Below are 24,359 nucleotides of genomic sequence, written 5' to 3'. Positions count from 1 at the left end.
CCTACAAGTCTTCCATGAGCATGATTCATAGCAAGCTGAAGTCAATGGGATTCTTTCCACTGACTTCAGTAGGGTGTGTTTCACTGTAGAACTGCCACTGAAGACCTCAATGTCAGTTTCTTGCATGGAGTTGTTTGTAGGTAGAGGCCCTAAATCAGTAAGGGGCAGATCCTCCCACCCAAGAGAGAGTCTTGGAAGGCTGTGAACACGCCATAGAACTCTTTGTGAGGAGGAGCCTGGCAGCACAGCTCCAACAAAGGCCAGAAACCTCGTGTATTCTTGAAGCCAGTGCAAAGGCACAGGAACTCCAAGTAGACAGCCGTAACCTTTGTGGACTGCCAAGGTCCATACAGTTCTCAGGGGATCCACTGATTCTGGGGATGGAACAGAGAGAGGAGGGGGAAACCCATTTATTTTATCTGCCACAGAGACAAACTTTGTGCTCTGCAAACTCATGAGATTCACTGTCCTCACTGTGGGAGTGGCCAGCATCTGGGACAGCAGGACTATGATCCTGTACTTTACAGTTGATTAAAAGTGATCCTATCCTCACCTTCTGCCCCATACTGTGATACAAGACATAAATGTCTTCAATATACAAAGCATACATTGGACAAAAATACCTTTGCAATACAAGGGTGTGGATATTAGTAGCTGAAACATCTAATTATTATTGCAATGAATTCTAATCCTCATCATATAAGACACCACATAATCATGATATGCAGGGTTGTTGTAGCTGTGTTGGTACCAAGGTATTAGAGGTACTATCAGTTGGTCCAATAAAAGATATTACCTCATCCACCTTGTCTCTCTAGAAGAGTAACTCGTCCTTGTTCTCAGCTCATTCAAATGTTATCTGGCAGCTAGCAAGTAGTTCTATCACAATTCCCAGAGGATCATGGTTTTAAAAAATCCTGTAATGAAACTTTACATAACTTCCTTTAAGCAAAACCTCAAAGCTCTTCTCTGCCCAGGACAGGGATATTTAGGACATTTTATCATGACCAAGAAACTCATTACTACGACTGATTCTGTTACAAATGAATAAAAACCTAGTGTTTTGAATATTTCACGAGGAGGGTACATATTTAGAGCCAGTGGGTAACTGCCTTTTGTATGGTTTTAAAAGTAAAGTATGTTTGTAAAAATATAAATTATCCTTCTCAATGACTCGGGGGTTTAAGGATGTGGGATTTTCCATAGAGAAAGACTGACATCTGTGGCAGAAAGGTAAAAGCCCTTACAGGGCCTAATACTGCTTCAAGGGAATCTTTCTATTGACTTCAATGGGCTTGAATCAGGCAGCTACTGAAAGCAGTAGCAAAACTCCCATTCACTTCAGTTGGAACAAAGATAGGCTCAAAGTCCATACACTTTTAGAAAAAAATATATAAATGCATAAATCTTCTAATCAAGGAAAAGTTATGAAGCTCATGAAAATGACTAAAATGTTGGTTAAGTTTCTCCAAAGTAAAAATTAATTTGCTTTAAATAATTGCTTGGTTTGTTTAATTTTTGATTAGAAGACTCTTTTGAGCATCCCTTAAAGTGCTCATGCTGTATTATTAGGAAAAGCAATGAATGGATGTAGGGCAAAGGCATCTTGGAGAGGAGTGTGACAAACCTGACGCAGAATTCATTGATTTCTATAGCACAGTGCATTCAGTATGCTACAACAACACAGGAATTATCCTGATTTGCTGCAGAACACTGTCAGATAATAATGCATTTTAATGTAGATATATTTTTTGCTAGGTTGACAGGAAAGTTATAACACTCACTGATATTGGACACAATATTTTCAAAAGCTAAAGGATTGTTGTATCCTTTACATACAATCAAAACAAAATTATTCTGATTCTCAGTCACATTGAGGACCCTTGACACCGATTTGGCAGTTTAAAAGGAGCCTTAAAGTAGGTGTAAATGTAACTTACACCCATATTACAGCCCTTTTGCACTGCCAGACTAGTGCAGGAGGGGGCCAGAGTGTAACTGAGAATCTAGCCTTATGTTTTCATCAAAGACACGGACTCTTCTATGTGTCTCAAAGCTCCTTCAGCAGTGCCTTTTTATCTGGGTACAATTCACTCTGTGTGTTTGTTGCAGGATAACTCTACAGCGAATGGACACAGTGCTCTAACATCCAGATTTCTTTTAAGAGCGAACAACCAGCCTTTCGCCATCTCTTCAATACAGTTACTTTCAGTTATAATTGTCCTCACAAGCTTTGCTGGAAATAATATTCATGCATGCACACACGGGCACACACACTCTCTCTCTCTCCCCGCCCCCCACCTGCTCCAATAATGATCAGGTTCTCATTTATTCCCACAATATCAGGGAAATTCAGGGTTTAAAAAAGTTTAAAAAACATATTTCTTTGTACAAACATTTTACTTATACTTGTTGAGAGTCACATGTTAGGCCTTTTATACCCTAGAAAGTTGCACTGTTTTAATGATACAGGTATAGTTAAAGTGGAACATACTGATATAATGGCATCCACACAAGGGGGTAACTATAACTATGCTATAGTTCTTCTTTATACTGGTGCAAGTGCATTCACAATGGCGCTTGTACTGGAATAACTGTATTAGTAAAATTTAAAAAATCAATCATACTGCCTAATGGACAGTTACTTTCAAGTGTAAACCAGACATTAGCGCATGAAGAGCCCAATGGAGCTGTCGTCATTTATACCAGATGAAGATCTGGCCCTAAACATGAAGGCAATTAAAAAAAATAGCTGCTACTTTGTAATTTGTTTACTACTTGTATTTTAGTCGGCTTTCTGCATAGCCAGCCTCCCTTCTGTGCCAATAGACATTATTCTCAATTCTCATGCATTAACTTGACATCTGAGGTCTGATGCAGCTTCTGTTGGAGTCAATGGGAGTTTTGCCACCGAGTCACCCAGAATTCCTCCTATTCTCGCTCATGTCATGGCTTAGAAGAGCTTCAATCAAGCACAATATTATTAGAATGATAACAGAAAGTGTAAGGTAATACATTAGATATTTCAAAAGTGTGAGCATTCTCCAGGCATTTCAAGAGGAAATGATTAATTGGATTGCAAAGGAAGAAATAAAGCTTCCTAATCCAGAAAACATCACTTCTTCCTCTCCACATGGTCTTCTAATAACATTCAGTTCAGTAACACATGAAGTAACTTTACTTGACCTTTCCTCACTCCCAGCACTGACTGTTAAATATAACTTCTGAACTGCAGTAGAGGGAAATGGGTTCAATGCATAACATTGCTTTGCTTGCTCAGATAATTGTTTGATTCAACCCTCCCATTTTTGACGAGCCAATTCATTTTTCTGTACAATAACATGACAATTTATTCCTGTAGTCCAGACACTGGCAACAATAATCATAAATGGGGCAGATGAGGAAGTGCTGAAAGACACTGTTGTGAAAAAGAACTAGGTATAGCTGGAAAACAACAATCCTATTATGTGAAAAGTTTTGAGGTTTCAACATTTGTTTTTGGTCCACAATTGGGATGAAACAGAGATCTTTCAATTCACCCACCCACGCACCCCCCCACACACACAGTTAGGGCCCTCACCTGGAACAGAGCAGGAGTACTTATGCTCAAATAAATTTGTTAGTCTCTAAGGTGCCACAAGCTTTCCTGAGCTACAGCTCACTTCATCACTCTTGTTACAGTCTGTATGGTAACACCCATTATTTCATGTTCTCTGTGTATATAAAATCTCCCCACTGTATTTTCCACTACATGCATCTGATGAAGTGAGCTGTAGCTCACGAAAGCTCATGCTCAAATAAATTTGTTAGTCTCTAAGGTGCCACAAGTACTCCTTTTCTTTTTGCGGATACAGACTAACACGGCTGTTACTCTGAAACCTGGAACAGAGCAGTCACCCATATCCCAGAACATATCCTAGGTCAGTGCTCTAACTTCCTGGCTACTAGCTATTCTGGCCAATGGCTATTCTAGACTCATTCACACACCAAAAATTCCATCCTGGACCTGAGAAACCTATTTAATGAATCTGCATTTTCTGATGAAAAAATGTTTAATCAGTAACTTCCTAAATAGCTCTAGAAATAACATTTTCTTTACAACATCTACCCTATTAATAAGTCCCTCTGTTCTTTTGACTGACAAACTTAGCTATAGCTACTTCAGTCTGATTTGAGAGTTGTGCAAGTGACAAACCAAGCGAGGGAAAAAGATTTGATGAGGGAATCCATTGTATTGCCCATGCAATGCCAAGCACTCTTGTGTTGGGGTCTTTACCATGCCCTTAATCTGCACATGAAACTCCTATTTATGGCAATCATTCTAAAGTGAAACATACATTTTAGTGATGCAATAATTAATGCTCTATTTGTGGAGAAAATGTAAGACAATTTTTGCACTTTTCTTTTTAAAACGCATTTTATAAATAATAAAAAGTAGTAAATGATTTATTTGCATTAAATTTTACACACATTTAGATCTTGGTATGAATTTAGGAACGGGCTTTGCTTGAGCTCTGCAGACATTATATTGTTTGACTGTTTCATTTTTGCCCTTGCAGTTTTCAAAATATTGGAATTGCAAACTAGTACCTCCCAATTCCCTGAGAAATGAAAGTCTATAAAGGCAGGAGCATAAAATAGCTGCCTTTTATTGCAAATTAGAATTCCAGGGAAGCTGAATAATAATGCTTAGATCTCCAAGTGCTTTACAAAAGAGGGCATAAGAATCATTATTCTGATTTTAAAGATGCAGACACATAGGAATAGAGAAGTTAAAGTGGCTTGCCAAAGGTTACAGCAGCAGCACCAAAATCCAGATTTATTGACTTCAAGGCCAGTGCCTTATCCACTGGACTATTGTGGTATCATCTATACAAAATGTTTTTTTCTGATCCAGTAGCCTTATTCCCTCAATACCTAATGGATGATTACATCATCAATACCCATATGTTCACGCCAGCTGTATCCTCATGCATACCCTCATGGAAATTATACCTGCTTGGGGCAGGAGTAATCACCATGAAGCTCAGAGCAGCTGAGTTAGACTACATCCATTCTTCTGACTTTTAGACTATCCAGACCATCCCCTATGTAACTGCTCACAGAGTACCTTTGCAGTATGAACAGAAATATCACTGATGTACTCGAAACTGAATTGTCTACTTTAAAAAGCAGCATATTAATTTAGAGTCTGTTGTCTCTTTCACTGTTGAGAATTTATATTTGTCAGGGGGGAATTCTTGGCAAAAACAAAAAAAGCAGCCCAACAAATACAATCGGAGTTGCTGTATTTATGTCAGATGAAATAATTTCCATACAGAGACACTGTAGTACCATCAACCTCCTCTCGAAATTCCCAGTAGGAGTTTGGGAGATTTCTATGGTTTTGTTAAATATGGACTTTTCCAAACTAAGTAATTTTCTCTCTCTCTCTCTGTTTTAGTGGGTTAGACACTTAGGAACTTTGTGCTTTCTTCGTCTTAAAGCCCTGATGCAAGCAAACCTGATTTCACTGGGCATTACACATGCATAAGAGCTTCAGAACTGGGCAATTAAGAGCCAACAACTGGTGGTGGCAGTACTGTACAAGTGGAAAAAGAAGAGTAAAGAACTGTGGATGGACATGTATATAGATCAGAGCAAGGAAACAGGAGAGGATAAAATAGCAAACCGATTTCATGTGGCAAGCAAAGCTGTGCAATTTCATGAGCATGAGCTGTGATTGGGATTTGCTGCTAGTTATAGTATCTGGATACATTAAAAAGGCACCTGTGTAAAACAACAGCCACAATCATTTGAAATTATTAGTACTACAATCCCACATATTACAGTGTGTATGCAGCTTTTGGCTAGGCTAAATACTGTAGCAAATTAGGCCAAATAGGTATCCAAAAGAACACAGCTGTCTGTGTAGAAACAACTATGTTTTCTTCCAGATTTTTATCTGGTCTGTCTGGAATTCACAAGAAGAAAGAGTTGTAAAAATGTAATGGCCCTGAAGGATATTTCGAGGAGTAGGAATAGTGGGCGTATGTATTATCCTCTGGGGCAAGGCATCAAATAATATTTTGGGATATAAATGTAGTGGTCTGCGTCTAGTTCCTGTTAAACATTTATCCACAAAGAAAAGCCAGAACAAAATACTGTGCAGTTTGACAGGACCTTGGCACTCTATGACTGACAGAGATCCAGGGCTAAAATAGGAGAGGAATCAGGGTGGAATGAGCTGTACCAGGAGGGATTTGGTAGGAAGTATACACAGTGCCCATCTGTACAATACCCGTGGTGACCAGTGCTATTAGTTTCCCACTTTCATGCACACTAAAATTCAAGACGAATGTTTAAAATATGTTTTTGAAAACAGCTTAAGACAGGCTAATGAGCATAGATGTTTAAGAGAAAAAAAGCCAGCTCCTACTGTCCTTAGGCTTTCAGGGGAGTTTGGCATGCCCTGGAGGGCAGTTTTGTTGAATGACCAAAGAATGCAGGATTGAGCCTTAAGTGATTTCAATAAGCCCCTGCTTCCTTTACATCTTCCAGTGGGTCACCATTGAGATTCAGAAAACAAGTGATTGTAATGCTCTATGGTTAGCCCCTTTGTTGTTGTGTCACAATGCAGTGAACGTGATGGTGCATCAAAGTAATGCAACTGGTATAAGGGGCAGCACCTGATGGTATTTGTGGCAGAAAGCTAAGTTTGTTTGGCAACACTCCAAGAGTTAATTCCCAATACAAGTCTAACACACTGCCAACTTACATGCTATTTTCAACCACCACCTACACATTCTTGAGGAAATTTATGACATTCTAAGTGAAAACCCTCTTTTATCCTTGTTATAACATTTTTATTTCTATCTTCTTGTTCTCCCTGCTTCAATAAAATTCAGGAGCGAATGATCACTATAGGCGTAAGTACAGTAACAACATATGAACATTCCATGTTCTTACCTGCACAGGCATAGCCCAAAGGTTAGGGCAGAGGAAGAAGAACCACATCAGTTGGTTTGTATCTATGGCAACCAGGTTACAGATCTGTCCTGCAGTCATTTCCCCCATAGACATGTTGGAAGTGGACAGTTGCATAATCTTATTGTATATTTTTGTCTGGAAATTAGAACATTAAGTTTCATGTTCAGAGAAAAATCTGACAGTGCTGACTGTTTTACGTTACCATTAAAACAGATTGGTTTCTGCATTTTAGAGACACTCCCGCCACGTGAAGGGCTGATCTTAAAATATAACCAATTTGTTATTTAGAAGACAAATGCAGCAAAGGTGGCCAAAAAGTGTGAGTGAACATACACAAAACAAGACCTCCAGTTACAAACAGAAAAATGCCCTAGTCCTGCAAACTTTAAATAACAAAAACTGTTACTTTTAGTGCGAGTTGTGCATGTGTGCAAGGAACTCTTTGTATGGGACTTAAAATTTCCGAACCTTCTGTCCTCCACTCCCATGGAAAACTCTGAGAGATCAGATTTATAACATTTTGCTGAATATTCCCCACTAGGGAGGTGAAGCCTCAAAGAGCCCGAGGACCTACTGGTAACTTTCATGGAAACCACCGATTCTGCAAGGAGAGCTGGTCCTGTCTGTGGTACTTTTGCTTCTCTAACTTTCTATGACGTTTGGTTCAGGCCTCACCCAGCCAGAGGATCTGCTTTGCTGTGCTGATCTTCACTGTGTTGGATCTGAGAATTTAACTCTAGATTTGCAATAAAAATTTCACAAGCTCACAGATGAATAAAATAGTTGGGCTAATGCTCCTTTCAATTAAAAACCATTGTTAAGAGAGGGGAGAATTAGGCTCCATGATTCAGAAAATAAGTAATATGCAATATTTGAGAAGCACTTTTTACCAATTGATTTTCAGTTTAGGTACTAAAGCTATACAGCTTGGCTTCATGGCTGTTAATGAGATTTATTTGATGAAAGGCACCCAGATTCCAAGTATCCATTGCATTCAGTTGCCAGCCATAAATCACAAAGGATTAAGCCATGTAGGACAGGTGCAGATTTGTATGAGGGAGGAAAGGAAATGGAAGGTTGCCAGGAAATTGAGAAACTATAGCAAAGAGAACGTATCCAAAAACCTCAATAGGCTGGAAGACTGCCAGGCAAATTGATGATCTTCATTCTCCTGCCACCAGGATGTTTGCTAAAAGCTCTCCATTGGAATGGCAACAGAATTTCTTCGCGAGCTGGACTTTTGTGTAACATACAGTACAGGGAACAAAAATCTTAGCTTGTGACAACTATCCTGGAAGGAGTGTTTGGCAAGCACACTCATTTCCAGCAACTCAGTAACCTTTTTAGGGAATTTTGTATCAGTTTCTGGCAACGATATTTTAAGTACCTTTCATAGTTATTGGTAGTTTTAAGGACAGCTAAAAGTAGTGGACAACGTGGGAAACCAGGCTAAGGAGGAGGAGAACAGGTTGGTAAAAAACCAAACATTTGTGATTTCCTCACATTTTGGATCAAAATTCTGTTTTCACAGAAATTTTCTGATCAGCTCTAACCAGGGCAGTACTGGTTGGAATGGGTGGAATCCAGAGATCTGGCAGCTAAGAAGAATTTATAATGGATAATCAGAAGTGGATTAAATAATAAGGCAGCTAATGAGAGTCCTTGTAATAAATGGGTACTCTCAGTGGCTGTTAGTGTATTTGAATGGATAGGAGGTCTAATTAATGCTAACTACTATCGGGCTGACTTTTCACATCTCTTAGGGTATGTTTTGACCAGTGTATCTAGCAATATTAACTTATAACATTACAATTAATTATTCCATTTACTGTTAGAATTTTTCTAACTGCAGAACTCTGTATAGCAAATAAAGTCATTCTGATCCAGTGTTTACAGTTATATAATATTATGAGCCTGGTTCTGCCACCGTCACTCATGTTGAGTAGTAATGTATTTTTCAAGGTGTCCTATTGATTTCAATGGACACTATTTTTGGAATAAGACATTTCTCAGTGGAATGGTGGCAGAATTATGTGCACAATACATTTAAGGGACACTTTAAAGATTCATTGTTTACATAATCACAATTTTTAGAAGAGCTCTAGTATACTTTAAAATCTAGATCCCTCTAAGGTACATTCAACCTTACTATCTATAAATAACCAGTATTCCATGTAATAACAATCCATAAGTCCAATTATGGACTTCTTGAAAGAGCATAACTTTATTATGACTTGTGTAAATGATCCTTAGTCAACATGCTGAATGTATGCAAGGATGAAATTTTAAAATTCGCTATCAAATAATATGTCTATTCCAGGACATAACATGGGGCTGAATATTCAGTGAGAATTTTTCTAGTAAATCTGTGGTTTTTTAAAATTTCTCTGCCGATTGTTTTAAGTCTCTGCTTCAGGTAAAATTTTGATGGGCTCTTTGAATTCTGCTCTTGTATCTTTTACAGCTTCTCTTTGGAATTAACTTCCCCAGTTAATCTAACAAACACTGAATTTCTTCACCTTTGAGGTATATTGCAAAGCCCATCTGTATACTAAGACTTTTTGCAAAAGGGTGAAGGTTTATTTCTTTTTCCATGGAGGGAAGATTTCTTTTAATATTATTGATATTTTAATTCATATAGATATTTGATTTTATTATACATGACCAGAGATTACAGTACACAGTTTAAAATATATAAACATTCCATCGATAGCCATATGAAATCGGTAAATAAGATGATTAAATGCAAATTGTAACAAAGGATCTTATTGTACAAGGCCCACATAACATCCTAATGGGTTCAATTTGGGTGATTATTTGTCTTTTATGGAAACCCACTTCTTTGATGACTCTCTCTGTTACGAGAGTCAGAAATTCTGGTCTTGGTTACCCTGCTGTAAATCCAGAATAACTCAGTGGCACCAATTAGGGGTATCGGGAGGGGAAAAGACCCCTTTCCCAAAGGTTTTTGCACTCAAACTTCCATAGGCCACAGAACTGAAGGTGGCGATGGCCCTATTACTTTAAAGCAGTAGTCCTGTACTAAATCAGCAAAAGGCTACTGCCAGAGGCACGGTCACAACATGAGTGAAATTTGGCCCAGCCCCTCCATCCAGACAGAAATGTGGCTGGGCCAATGGTGTTGCGATCAAGTGCACAGGGAGTCTGTTCCAATATGGCAGAGCACAGGGGAGTCCTCTAAGAATTTGACTCCTGGAGGCACTGGGTTATGTACTGTGTGGGTGAGAGAGAGAGAGGAGACTTCCTGTCCGAGGGAGACTCTGGGTCCCAGCAAGGGGGTCTGGGGGGAGGGCATGGAAAATGAGCAGGGACCAGAATGAGGTCCCTGCTGAGAGGGAGGGGAACCAGAATTCCTCCCCTCCCCCCAAATATATCGGAATTGGTGCCACTGCACTCTCATGATTCAGAGCATACAATCTCTAAATGAGAATGTTAGGAATAAAGTTCTCCTATGAGCATATTACTCCATAACCAGCAACTTCTGAGGCCTTGTACTTCCTCTGCATCCATTACTGCCCATTATTAGAGGCCAAATACTGGACTAGAAGGGCTGATGGTGTGATGGGGGATAGGAACATTTTTGTTTCATTTATCTCGGTGGGACAGCTCCCAATTTACTATGATATAATTAAGTAGAATTTAAACCTATGAGTCTATTACAGCGGTTGTATTTCTAGTATGTATGCATTTTCCCTATGTAGACATGTTACTTATCATCATCTTGGGTACCTGAATTGCTCCTCTCAAGTTAATTCCAGTTTCAATGGCGACATAGTATGATGCCTGGAGAATTGTCCTTTGCAATAGAAGGGCAAAAAATAGGAGGACAGCCAAAACATAAGCATTGGCCAGGAACTCTTGAGACGAAATAAAGAAAACACCAAGAATTTTAATCTGTAAGAAAAAGAAAGTTAAAAAACAGATTTAAATTGGAATTTTTTTCAGTCAAGCTTAATTTTGTACAACTCATGTTTGAAGAGTTCAATTTATTACTTTGGAAGTTGTTTCAAATCTGACCCGATACAGTCAGTCTGAAGACTCAAGAAGACAGTGGTGTAGTGCATCAGACTGTGAAGTCTATCTTTGGATTCAGAAGAATTAGTAGATTTTTGTTTAACTGCAAAATTATATTCAGCAGAATTTTTTTTATGGAATAACAGAAATCCATAGACACACCCAAACCCCTGTAGAATCCCTTAAAAAGCGGGGAGGAGGACTAACTCATGCAGAGCAGGGTTTTAAGAAGCCAGCACCTAAGCTGCCAGAGGTGCTGGCAAACAGGGCAGTTTTATAAGAAGGTTGAGAGAGAGAGAGAGCGCGCACACTCTAATCTTAGGCCAATAACCCCTCCACCTCTCCGCCGCCCAAAACCCAACCAAGCAGACAAACAAGCCACTCTTCCCCCCCACCACCAATAAATCCCCCTCAAGAATAAAAATAATGCAGGCAGAAGTCCAGAAGCAGAGTGGGGGCTATACAGTTTATTGCACTGAATGCAGCATGTATGATTACTTGCCTTGTGGGCAGGTGGTGTATGTACACATATGGTGAAAGCAGCTCATGGCCCTCAGAGATGCAATACGGGTGCTTGAGGCCAAAGACGCTGAAATGGAGGAGCTAAGGGACACAGAAGTATATAGCTAAGACTTTCAGGAACACAATGGAAAGGTCCCACCCTCAGTCTGACAGCCTCTTTGCTGTCAAGGAGGATGAAAGTCTTGGGAAAGGACATCATCAAGCTGGAGTGGAGGGAAACAATCCCATAGTTGGGACCTTTCTTCCAGATGATGTCATGGTATCCTCTTCCACTGAGGATACCTCACCCAGGGAGGGAACCCGAGTTACTAGCAAGAGCCAGCTACAGTAATGAGGGATTTAATTATTAGCAATATAGATAGTTGGGTTTGTGAGGACTGGGAGAACAGCATGGTAAATTGCCTGCCAAATGCGAAGGTTGCATATTTCACAAGACAAGGGAAAGGTAGGCGAGCGGTCCTGGAGGCCAAATTTAGGCTATTAGATAACAGATTAAAGGCCAGGACCCCCATGGTAACATTTTCTGAAATGGTTCAGGATCCACACGAAGGGCAAGAAAGATGCAGAACTGCAGGATCTTACTGTGTGGATGAGATGATGGTGTAGGGAGAAAGGTTTTAGGTTTACTAGCAACTGGGGGACCTTTTAGTAAAGGAGAAGCCCATACATGAAGGATGGGCTCCATCTGAAACAAAATGGAATTAGACTGCTGGCATGCAAGATTAAAAAGGTGTGGAGGATTTTTTTAAACTAAGGCTATGTCTACACTACAGCCAGGATCGATGCTCTGAGATCGATCCATCAGCGGTCGATTTAGCGGGTCTAGTGAAGACCTGCGAAATCGACAGCAGATCACTCTCCAGCTGACCCCTGTACTTTACCCCGATGAGAAGAGTAAGGTAAGTCAACAGGAGAGTTTCTCCCATCGACCCCTGCAGTGTAGACCCCGTGGTAACTCGACCTCACATACGTTGACTCCAGCTATGTTATTCAGTTGCGTAGCATAGGTCGACTTACCACGGTAGTGTAGACATAGCCAAAAGGGTAAGGGCAAAGCCAACAGTTGTGGAGCGACACATGGTTCAGGTGGAGACATCCCTTACAGATTAATTTATTAAAAGTGGAAACTCTATATCCTAGTAAAGCGGATAAGAAAAGAATTGGTAAAGAACAGGTAGGAGCTAGTGAGGAACAGTCAAAAGTACAAAGTCCCATTTAAAGATAACACATGAAGGCAAGAAACTGAATTTTGACAAAATGTGCAAGTGCTTATATACAAATCTCAGGTTTCAGAGTAGCAGCCATGTTAGTCTGCATCTGTAAAAAGAAAAGGAGTACTTGTGGCACCTTAGAGACTAACAAATTTATTAGAGCATAAGCTTTCATGAGCTACAGCTCACTTCATCAGATGTATCCAATGAAGTGAGCTGTAGCTCACGAAATCTTATGCTCTAATAAATTCGTTCGTCTCTACGGTGCCACAAGTCCTCCTTTTCTTTATACAAATCTCAGAAGTTTAAATATTAAGATGAGTGAACTACAGTGCCTGGCATGAAATAAGGATACTGCTAGAATAGACATCACAGGAACTTGGTGAGATGAGAATAGTCAATGGGATGTGGTAATACCAGGGGACAAAATATATAGGAATCACAGAGTAGGTCATGCCAGTGGGGGAGTGCCAATATGTGTGAAGGAAATCACAGTCAGATAAAGTACAAATCTTAAATGAATTAAACAATACTACAGAATCTCTTTGGATAGAAATTCCATGCTTGAATAATAAGAGTATAGCAGTAGGAACGTACTACTGACTGCCTGACCAGAATGGTGACAGTGATTTTGAAATGCTCAGGGAGATTAGACAGGCTACAAAGACATAAAATGCAGTAATGGGGAATTTTAACTATTCTTCTGTTAACTGGGTATGTCAGCTCAGGAAGGGATGCAGAGATAAAATTTCTATACACATTAAATGACTGCTTCTTGGAGCAGTTTGTTGTGGAACCCAGAAGGGGAGAGATTTAGTCCTAAGTGGAGCACAAGTCTGGTGCAAGAGGTGAATGTAGCTGAACCACATGGTAACAGCGGCCGTAACATAATTAAATTTAACATCCTTGCAGGGGAAAAAGTTTTCAAAGAAACCCACCACAAGAGCATTTAACTTCAAACAAGGGAACTACACAAAAATGAAGAACCTAGTTAAACATAAATTAAAAGAAAAAGTCACAATGGTGAAATGCCTGCAGCCTGCATGGAGACCATTTAAAAACACCATAATACAGGCTCAAACTAAGTATATACCCCAAATAAAAATAATAAAGGTAAGAGGACAAAAAAAATTTCTGCTGTGGCAAAACTACAGAGTAAAAGAGGTGGTTAGAAGCAAAAAGCCACCCTTTACAAATTGTAAGTCAAATCCTAGTGAGGAAAATAAAAAGGGGCCTAAACTCTGACAAGTCAAGTATAGTAAGGTGGACCAGGCAAGAATTGGAAGAGCAACTAGCTAATGACAAAAAAACGAACAGCAATTTTTTTTTTTAAGTAGTACACGAGAAGGATGAAGCCTTCCGAACAGTCAGTGGAGGCACAGGATGATCAAGGTGCTAAGGGAGCACTCAAAGAAGGCCATTGCTGTGAAATAAAAATGAATTCTTTGCATCTGTCTTCATTGCAGTGGATATGAGAGTGATTCCCACACCCAAGCAATTCTTTTTAGATGATAAATCCGAGGACACTCACCAATTTATTGAGGAAGTCAACAAGCACGTGGACAAGGGTTACCAGTGGATATAGTATACTGGGACTTTCAGAAAGCCTTTGACAAAGTCCTTCGCCAAAGGCTCTTAAGTAAACTAAGCTGTCAGGGAATAAGAGGGAAGCTCCTCTTATGGATCAGTAACTGGTTAAAAGATAGGAAATAAAGGGTAAGAATGGTCAGTTATTTACACTGGAGAGAGGTAAATAATAGTGGAGTCCCTGAACAATCTGTACTGGACTGTGCTGTTCAACATATTCATAAATGATCTGGAAAAAGGGGTAAACAGTGAGGTGGCAAAATTTGCAGATGATACAAAATTACTCTAGTCAGTTTTGGATTTAACTACAAAGAGTAACAAAGAGACCTCTCTAAATTGGGTGCCTGGGCGACAAAATGGCAGATGAAATTCAATGTTAAAAGTGAAAAGTTATGCATATTGGAAAAAAATAATCCCAACTACACATACACAATGATGGGATCTGAATTAGCTGTTACCACTCAAGAAAGATCTAGGAGTCATCATGGATACTTCCCTGAAAACATCCATAGCAGTCAAAAAAGCTAATAGAATGTTAAGAACGATTAGAAAAATGGATACATATTAAAATAGAAAATATAATTCCACTACATAAATCCATGGTATGCTCACACCTTGAATACTTCAGTTCTGGTCCCATGTTAGAGAAGATATTAGTATTGGAAAGGTTACTCTTCTCTGCACCAAAAATAAATAGGCTACAGAACAGCTTCCATATGAGGAAAGATTAAAGAGAGTGGGACTGTTCAATTTAGAAAAAAGATGACTAAGGGGGGATATGATAGAAGGCTATAAAATCATGAATGGTGTGGAGAAAGTGAATAAGGAAACATTATTTACCCCTTCACATGACAAAAACCAGGGGTCACCATATGAAATGAATACTCATCTGGTTTAAAACAAGCATAACAAAGTACTTCACACAACACACAGTCAATCCCTGCAGCTCATTGCCATGGGATGTTGTGAAAGCCAAAAGAATAAGTGGGCTCAAAAAAGAATTAGATAAGTCCATCAATGGCTGTTAGTCAAAATGTTCAGGGATGCAACCCCATGCTCCGGTGCTCCTAACCTCCAACTGCCTGAAGCTGGGACTGAACGATAGGAAATGGATCACTTGAAATTGCACTGTTCTGTTCATTCCTTCTGATGCACCAGTAACCAGCCTTTGTCAGAGAGACAGGATACTGGGCTAGATGGACCATTGTTCTGACACAGTATGGTTGTTCTTACATTCTTTAATGGGCAACATGACCCCCTTTCAGCAAGGTACTGAAACACATGATTAATTTAACTGACTTCAGTGGGACTATTCACAAGCTTAAAATTAGGCACATGCTCAGTTATCTTGCAGACTATGGGCCAATATCCAAAAATTCTGTGTAAGAGTTTCTAGTGCCCAGGATAATCAGTAGAAAGTCTTCTGAAATCTTCTCTTCTTCATGCAGTGGCAGTGCACACTTCCTCACATGGTTCCCTGCCAGCAGTCCCCAGCTTTCGCCTAGCAGGACTCCTTCCCATGGTAAGAAGATAGTTCAGCATCTATCCACACACAGTTCTTGGCATCTCTGCTGAGACTGTCAATGAAGTGACCAATCAGTACCGAATGTGGATTGTGTTTTTGTACTGTGGACACCTGTACACTGGGAATTGGACTGAGGCCAAACTCCTCACTAAACATTAGCCAAACTGAACAGCTATCAGATGGCAAGGACTTTCACTCAGCACTGACCTAGGCTGGATTTGAATGAGTGAAGGTCTCTTAGCCCTCCCATCTCCTAGTGACATAACATCTTGTAAACGGTGTTTGCTGACTATAGAGTATTGAGATTCCCACTGAGGCTGAGCTCAGCTTGCCACAAGTAACAAAAAAGTCTGCCCCGAAGACCCTTACTCATTCAAGGATTCCTTACTCACACGAGTAGTTCCATTGAAGTCATAGCCTACGTATATAATAAGTCAGTGGACTATTCACAAGAGCATCGAATATTACATGAGAGTCCCAAGCTCCCAAAATAGGAGCATACACCATTTGTTTGTTTATTTTCTACCATCAAGACTAAATTGATAGATGCTGTTTTCCACAATAAAAACCAAGGACAGAAGAACAATTTCTGTTGCCACAGTAAAAGAAACATTAGGCCATTTGCCATCATTCAAGTGACGTAAGTATTACAAACCACAGACGTTTAATCTAGCAGAAATGCATTATTTCAATTGATTGCTATAGAGTCAGATCTCTGTGACAAAGTTAAGGTTACATTTAGGTACACATAAAATCATTGATATCAAGTACTTGCATCCAAATTTTCCAAACTGCTCATCTTCTAATTTTAGGCACCTAAGTTTTTGGGTGATCAAAAATTGAGTTACCCAAAGTTACAAACCACTTTGGAAAATGTTTGCCTTAGTTTACAAGGGGCTACATCCAATATCAGAGCCAATTCATTCAATTATTCACGTGCTAATATATACTACATATATCAGCCAGAAAATCATTGACTTCAGTGAGAAAGCAAAGCCAATTTACAATCTTTTGTTAGGATTGGAAAGGACAGTTTCTGTAAGACTGAGAACTGAACTAATGAATAATGATGATGTAATGGAATTCATGTCAGGTATGCTCCAAAAATTTACTACTTTGTTTAATACAGTTTATCATGGTTTTTAGAAACAATTTGCAGGCAACTAAGCATAAGGCCCTGATTCATCAAGGTACTTTAGCACAGACCCAACTTTAAGCATTTAATTTCTCTCATTGAAATGAATGGAACCACTCACATGCCTAAAGTTAGTCATGTGTTTCAGTACCAGAACTTGAATGTTTGATCCTTCCAGTTCATTTGATACTTGATGGTGTCACTGAGTAGTGGAGAACAGACGACATCAAAGTTAAGGGCAATTAAAGAATAATAGCATCAGTTCTTTGCTTCACTTGTCAACATACTTTAGCAGCTATACTTGTGAACAGATAAGGAGACTGTGTGGAATGGTACTAATTCTGCATTTTAATCCATATCAAGAATGGACCCATTGAAAACATATTCAACCAGATGGAGTCTCCAAGGCATATCAACAGAACACAAAAAATCTTTGGTGATACTTGTTTTGCTAAACACATACCAAGTAGAAAATTTCTTTGAATAATCATGCTACATGCCCATCCATTATAGTTATGAAATTATGGCAAATGGGATATTATATTGTATTTTTAATTATCCATAGTTTTATAGATTTCACATTATTCTAAGGTAGTGTCAACATACATAGGCACTGTACATACATATAGTAAAATGAAGTCCCTGTCCCAGATTGCTTATGATTTTGGCATTTCAGGTAACAGTGAACTTCCCTCTAACTCTATGGAGATGGAGATGGAGCTGCAGCTGCAAACTCAAACTTCTGTGAAAATCAAATAGAAGGGAAATTAACACCCAAAGTCCCACAGTTTAGCATGGAAAGCTTTAGCCCACAAAACAAAAGGTACAAAGGGTTACTGTAGGTTACTTGTGCCTTGTAGCAGGAATAATACTTGGGGGATGAGGGAACATGTGGATATGTCCCTTATTCACATGTTGAGGAGGGTGCTTAAGCCCAAGTGTCCTCAAACTTGCTCATTTTCCATCCCAAACTAGACCCTTTTTAACCTTGTGTTCTATAAAATAAAGGACTGGGCATATAGGTGGCTGGTGAATGGCTTCCACTTACTACAGATGACCATACCTAGTATTTAACTTCATATCTATGCATGTGTAGCCTCTGCTCACACTTAAACGAGAGTGCAAAAGCCTTGTATTTCTTCCTGCACACTATGCAAGGACTTGCAAATTCAAGGCTGAATTATACTAGCAGAGAACCTGGGTCTTTGTTTTCCAAAGGGGCATTACAAAACCCTTTAAATGCAGCTATTGAAATACAACTACTTAAAACCACTGATAACTATTCCAAGGATGCTATGAAGGGTATCACAATGTTTTTTTAAAAAAGAAAAAAAAAAGTACCCTAACTTAAACATAGGAGTTATTCATGGATTTTAATGGAGATATGAATGCATTCTATCCAGCAATATGCCGAGTGCTAAGGCCCTGATCCAGCAAAGCACTTAAGGAAGTGAAGTCCCATTGACTTAAATTTAAGCATGTGCATAAGTGCTTTGCTGGACTGGGACCAGAGTGCTCAGCACTTTGCCATGTCAAGCCCTATAATTGTTAGGGGTTTCCCCCCCATGTCTTTGTGGTTTTGCTGTATAAATCTGCTCTTGTTACTTCATCTATGATTTCTAATGTTCATTCAGGATGGAAGATACACATCCCATTGACAAACCAAACAGGTTGTCACATCATCAGGATCTTTTCTTCAATGCAAGATGACTGAGGTACATACAAGCTAAATATCACAAGAACATTCCGAGAGGTGAACAACAAATCATGATGCTACCGAGTTATAAACAAACATGAAAAGCTTGATAGAATTTATAAAATTATAGATCTGTGACTTGCTGTAGTACTGCCAACGGTAGTTATTACACTGCCTGTGATATCCGTATGACCTAAGAGCCCAGACATTCAGTCTCTATGACTGAGGGCTTGAAAGATGTAGCAAATACCATATATTATCCTCATAGCTGTTTACTTTAAAGCTGCTCTTAGTATCTTCTGATTGTTTCTGTAATTTTGCTTAAAACAAAAATGATACAGGCAGAAATTGTGGATAAGATAAGAATATTAAACTGTCCATGTCAGATTCTAAGGTTTTTTAACTGGTACTGTGTATACAATTTCATAAAGGAAAACTTTGAAAGCGATCATTAGCGTTGGTTCTCTATGACATCTCCTCAGTGCAAGCCCTTTAGAACAAAGAAATGCCAAGTTATGGGACATCTTGTAGCTGCACCCTAATGCCCACACAGCATGTTTTGACTGATAGTGACAGACTCTGTATCACTACAGAGAACTTCCTTCTGCCTCCATCATATTCAGAAATCTGTAACACACAAGCATCACTCACAGGATAATGCAAAACCTTAATTAAAGTCTCGGACTTCTCCCGCAACACACACAGCACTGCATACCTAATTTGTGAACACACCAGCCCCCAGTAGTTGCTAGTGTCGTACAGTTTGTAACTAAAGTTTTGTACTACACTTTGGGCCAGATTCTGACCTGTTACTTCAGCGTATATATGGAGTAAATCCAAGCAAACAGAGAATCAGACCTATTGACTTCTGTGGAGTTAATCTAGATTTGAAACTGAGACAGAATCTGGCCCTTCATAGACAAACTTCTCCTCCCCTCCACCCCCAAATTATCCTTATCTTCATAAGATTGTTTTCTAAAAGGTTTCTCCATCTTTGTTTTCCCACAGCTAAAACATTTCCTACATTCCCAGGAGCAAACTATTAATAAAGGTATTTACCCTTTGATTCATCACAAATAAAGAGGTTTTCCATTCAGCGGCGGTGCTAGCTTATTGGGGACCTTAAGCAGGAATACTGGGGGGAGGGGGGGCCTCTCCCAATACTAAAATAGACAAGTTATTATAAAAAGTGAATGGGGGCTCCCTTGAGCTGCTCGGGGCCCCAAGCAATGGCTTAGTCTGCTTATATCTAGTACCAGCTCTGTTCCTGTTGCAAGGAAAATCACACATAAAAGCTTTTTCATAACAGACCTAGGCACATGCAGGTTTCTCTAAGTATATTGGTTTATTTACATACAGCTTGAATTGAAAGACATTTCTTGTTATTTTGCAAGAGCTAAAAGCAATTTTCACAGTTGAAGTCCAATTGCTGTTTTGGCAGTGAAGCTATGTGAAAGCCAGGCCTAATGAAAAGAGAAAGCTTCTCTGGGCATCATTGTACCAAAGGCAAGATCCTATCATGCAGTCTTTCATGGTCCATAGTGGGACAGTGGACCAACCGGCTTCATTCATTTGCACTCCAGGCAGCTGTTGGCATGGACATTCTCAACTTGCAGCTTTAGCCCACCCACCAAAAAAGATTTAAGGATTTCATTAATAAATAAAAGAAGCTCTAAGTTTGGAACAGAAGTTTGTTTATCTCACTTTTATTAATAGTATACAAAAAGTGAACTATGGATAAGATGGGGAACAGTCTATACCTGAACTGTTGATTACACTGGAAAATGAATTCCTTCATATTTTGCTTTTGTTACCCCTTGGGTTCCTCTCTCACCTCGGACTCTGACAAGGAAAAGTAGCAACTAGAGGCTTTGACCCACACGCATGATGAGGTTAGGGTCAGATGTTGCAAAAGGACAGCTGAAGAATCATGATGTCTGATCAGCCCCCTCCCTTTGTGAAAAGAGAAAATGGAATTCAAGCAGAATTTGGATTGGGGGGAGGGGGAGGGGAGGAGGTAAAGAGATGAGCCAAACAGGAGGCAGCCCCAGAAAAGTGGCAGCTGTCTGGACCTAACCCAGGTCTCTATTGAGAGAGGGGAGCAGATGCTCTTGTGCATAGAGTGAGAAAGAGAATCAGTAACCTTCATGAGAAAATAAGGAAAACAACTAGTCTGGCTACATTCAGGTGACCCCTAACTTGCATAATTTAGAACAGCCAAGAGGCTGCCCCTCAGTTGCACCCAATGATCGTGTCAAGCTATCAAGCACAGCTGGATGAGATTCCGTTCCAAGTTTATCAGGGCCAGTCTTGAGATTTCTGCATGGGGTGTGTGTGTGTGGGGGGGATCATTAGTCAAAGCTTGTTAGGGGAAGTTAAACAGAGCAGAATCAATAAATGCCTTCATTCCAGGCAAATCAGCAAGAGTCACAGCTCATGATTAAGGCTGTGATTTTGTCACGGACGTCATGGAATCTGATACTTCCAAATACCTCCGTGACTTCAGCCAGTGCCAGCTGGGAGCTGCTGGGTCCCCTGCCACCTACGGAGGCAGGGACCCCCACAGCTCTCCAATTAGGATAAGCACAAGATAAAGGACTGTTGTTGGATAAATGAATGATTGTTTCTAAGCTTAAAAACTTTGTCAAAAATCTCGCCTCTCCAACACATGCAATACATTTTAATATTTAGTTTGAGGCCTGATCCAAAGTACATTGGAGTCAATGGGATTTAGATCAGGCCCTTACAGGAAACAATGTTATATTAAAAAAGAAAAAAAAATCAGCGAATAGCACAAATAATGATCCTTTCCTAGAAATGACTTAGCAGTATAGTGTGAAAATGCTCATTGTGCTTTTGTTTCTGAGAATAATCAAGAATGAAGTCTTTTTTTCTTGGATATTATTTCCTTGGATAGCATCGTCTAAGTCTCTTATAGTTGACCTTTCAGTTGACCTTTCAAAGATGAGCTCCCTCAAGACTCTGATGGAAACTCTTTGTCATAGCTCAATTACTTTGTCCTATAGTTTTAGGATAAAAGCCTGCTGCTGCTTCAGTCCTTTAAGATAGCCCACGTTGTCAGAAATTAAAAGCTGGACCCCCATCCTTAAAATAAACTTCTCCCTTTTCAGAGCATAAGGTCATCAGGGCAGGCACCGAGGCTCCAGTTCAAGAAAGCACTTAATCACATACTTAACTTCAAGCATATATTTAAGTCCTTCAAGGGGACTTATGTATGTGCTTAAGCACTGTCTTGAATAGAGATGCTTCCCTGAAGTAGGGCCCTAGACGTCTTATGTGTGTGGACAGCACCTAGTACATTCTTGGCATCACAAGTGTACAAATAATGATCATAAATAGAAAATTCCAAATGAGTAATCAAAACACACTTCAGGAGTAGCGTTCTGTTTGTGTCAGAGGCCAACCTCTATATGTTCACTTAGGGCCTGATCCAAAACCCATGGAAGTCAACTGAAATATTCCAATTAGTTTTAGTAGGCTTTGGATCAGGCTCTTTGTTAAGATATTCTAGGTAGTACCTGTGGACGGATGGTGTTATTTCCTTTTCCAACGTGGTGAACAATCCCAGAGATACAGAGGGGACCAGCAAACCCAAGCAAGTCAGCCAGAATACGGAAAGTGCTGCTGAGAACTAGTGGTCTCCCAAAAGCACAGCAGAGAGCACACCAAATTGATTTGGATCCTTGTGGATATGGAGACCTTTTGTTCTGCCCAGAATTAAAAAAAATAAATAAATAAAAAGAAGGTTATATAAACATTACAATATGTAAATACAACTGATATTTTAAATTTTAAAAATGACCCTCGAGAGTAGATGATTCAGAATATTGATTTGATAAGCAGTAACCTCTGGGCTAGAGCTGGGCAGGAACTAGAATTCTGTTTCATGGGAAAATCCACAATTTAAAAATTCTTCAACAAAAAAACTTCAAAAACAGACTCCATCGCGAGACTGCTGAATTTGAATTAATTTGCAAACTGGATACAATTAACTTAGGCTTGAAGAGAGACTGGGAGTGGATGGGTCATTACACAAAGTAAAACTATTTCCCCCATGTTTATCCCCACCCCCCACTGTTCCTCAGACGTTCTTGTCAACTGCTGGAAATGGCCCACCTTGATCATCACGACAAAAGGTTCTCCCTTCCCCTGCCGACACTCTCCTGCTGGTAATAGCTCACCTTAAGTGATCACTCTTGTTACAGTGTGTATGGTAACACCCATTGTTTCATGTTCTCTATGTATATAAATCTCCCCACTGTATTTTCCACTGAATGCATCCGATGAAGCAAGCTGTAGCTCACGAAAGCTTATGCTCAAATAAATTTGTTAGTCTCTAAGGTGCCACAAGTACGCCTTTTCTTTTTGCGAATACAGACTAACACGGCTGCTACTCTGAAATTTAAAAATTGTATTTTTGTTCTGAATCAGAATGAACATAAAAAAATTTCCCATGGAATGAAGTTTGACCACAAATTATTTTTTTAAATCATTTCATTTCAATTTAGACTTTTAAATTTATAGTATAAATTGCTAAACAAAAAAATTGGAACATTCCATTTTAAAAAAGTTTGTTTTGGGAAAAAATAATGAAGCATTCTATTTCAGCCTTATCAGAATGCTTCATTATTATTTTTTCCCCCAAAACAAAATTTTGTTGACATCAATATGTTTTTGAGCAAAGTTTCAATTTTGTCAAAACAAAATTATTTGATAGCAAAACATTTCACTGGAAAATTTTCAAGCAGCTGTACTCTTGGCCTTGTGCCAAAGAGGAGGGGAAATTTTCTCTAGTTAAACAGGAAGACTAAGAATGGGTAGCCACAAGACCCACTTATGCTGATTTGGCTTACGAGTTGCACAGTGAACAGTAACACAATGGTTCTACAACGTAGTGTTACATTAAAAGCCATTTTGTGCTAAAAAATATAGGGGGAATTTGTGCAAATTGCACATAGTCTATAGTGAGACTGGCATAAATTGCATTGCTCTATAGGGAGCAATGAGAGGGGTTCTGTCTTAAAGAGGTAGAATTCCTCTCAGTTTGCCCACTGCTACATGGTTTGAATTAGCTGGATAGTGGTAGAATTGGCCTATTCCTCCTCTCTGCTCCTTACTGGATGCCAAAGGAGTAGGGAGGAAGCAGTTCCTGTTCTCCACTGAGGTCAAGCCTGGAATGCTGCCCTTAAACAGGCTGCACACAAATAGGGAGGGAGTCTCCTAACTACCTCTTATTCCACTGCACATACATATAAGGGCAGGTAGTGGTCTTAAGTGAAGACCACCAGGCTAGTTCATTTCATGCTCAATCCTGAACACTCTCTCAGGAAAACTCCCACTGATCTCAATAAAAATTACTCCTATAAAGCCCCTGTAAGATTAGTCAAACTTATTTTAGGTTCTTATTAAGAGGCAAGTTAACCATCTTCACAAAAGTATAATCCATAGTTGTGCAAACAACTATATTTCCATAATTGTAGATGCAAACCAAGCATTTGCACATGCAAATAACCATTTACGTTAACATCTGGACGTAATCATGCACAAAAACCACTGTAAATACAAAAGGTGCACATACAAATTAGGCACCCAGCAGCATGCCTAGCTTTACGCAAACCAGGCTCTTAATACCTACCATGTTTCCACTTTATATTTTTA

The 24,359-nt window shown here is 39.4% G+C and overlaps 1 protein-coding gene across 6 annotated transcripts in view; it reads right to left on the bottom strand.

Annotated features, from left to right (window-relative positions):
- ABCC8 (ATP binding cassette subfamily C member 8) overlaps positions 1 to 24,359 on the bottom strand; it is a 135,334-nt gene that overhangs the window by 93,194 nt on the left and 17,781 nt on the right. For all 6 annotated transcript variants that reach the window (XM_073347371.1, XM_073347372.1, XM_073347373.1 and 3 more), the window contains 3 exons: positions 22,220 to 22,408; positions 10,720 to 10,884; positions 6,949 to 7,104 (listed from right to left, as the gene is read on the bottom strand). In XM_073347371.1, the coding sequence (XP_073203472.1) occupies positions 6,949 to 7,104; positions 10,720 to 10,884; positions 22,220 to 22,408 (510 nt within the window). The remainder of the gene's footprint in view (positions 1 to 6,948; positions 7,105 to 10,719; positions 10,885 to 22,219; positions 22,409 to 24,359) is intronic.

Source organism: Lepidochelys kempii, chromosome 6 (genome assembly GCF_965140265.1).
Source record: "Lepidochelys kempii isolate rLepKem1 chromosome 6, rLepKem1.hap2, whole genome shotgun sequence".
Taxonomy (NCBI): domain Eukaryota; kingdom Metazoa; phylum Chordata; order Testudines; family Cheloniidae; genus Lepidochelys; species Lepidochelys kempii.
This window is presented reverse-complemented; position numbering and strand designations above follow the sequence as displayed.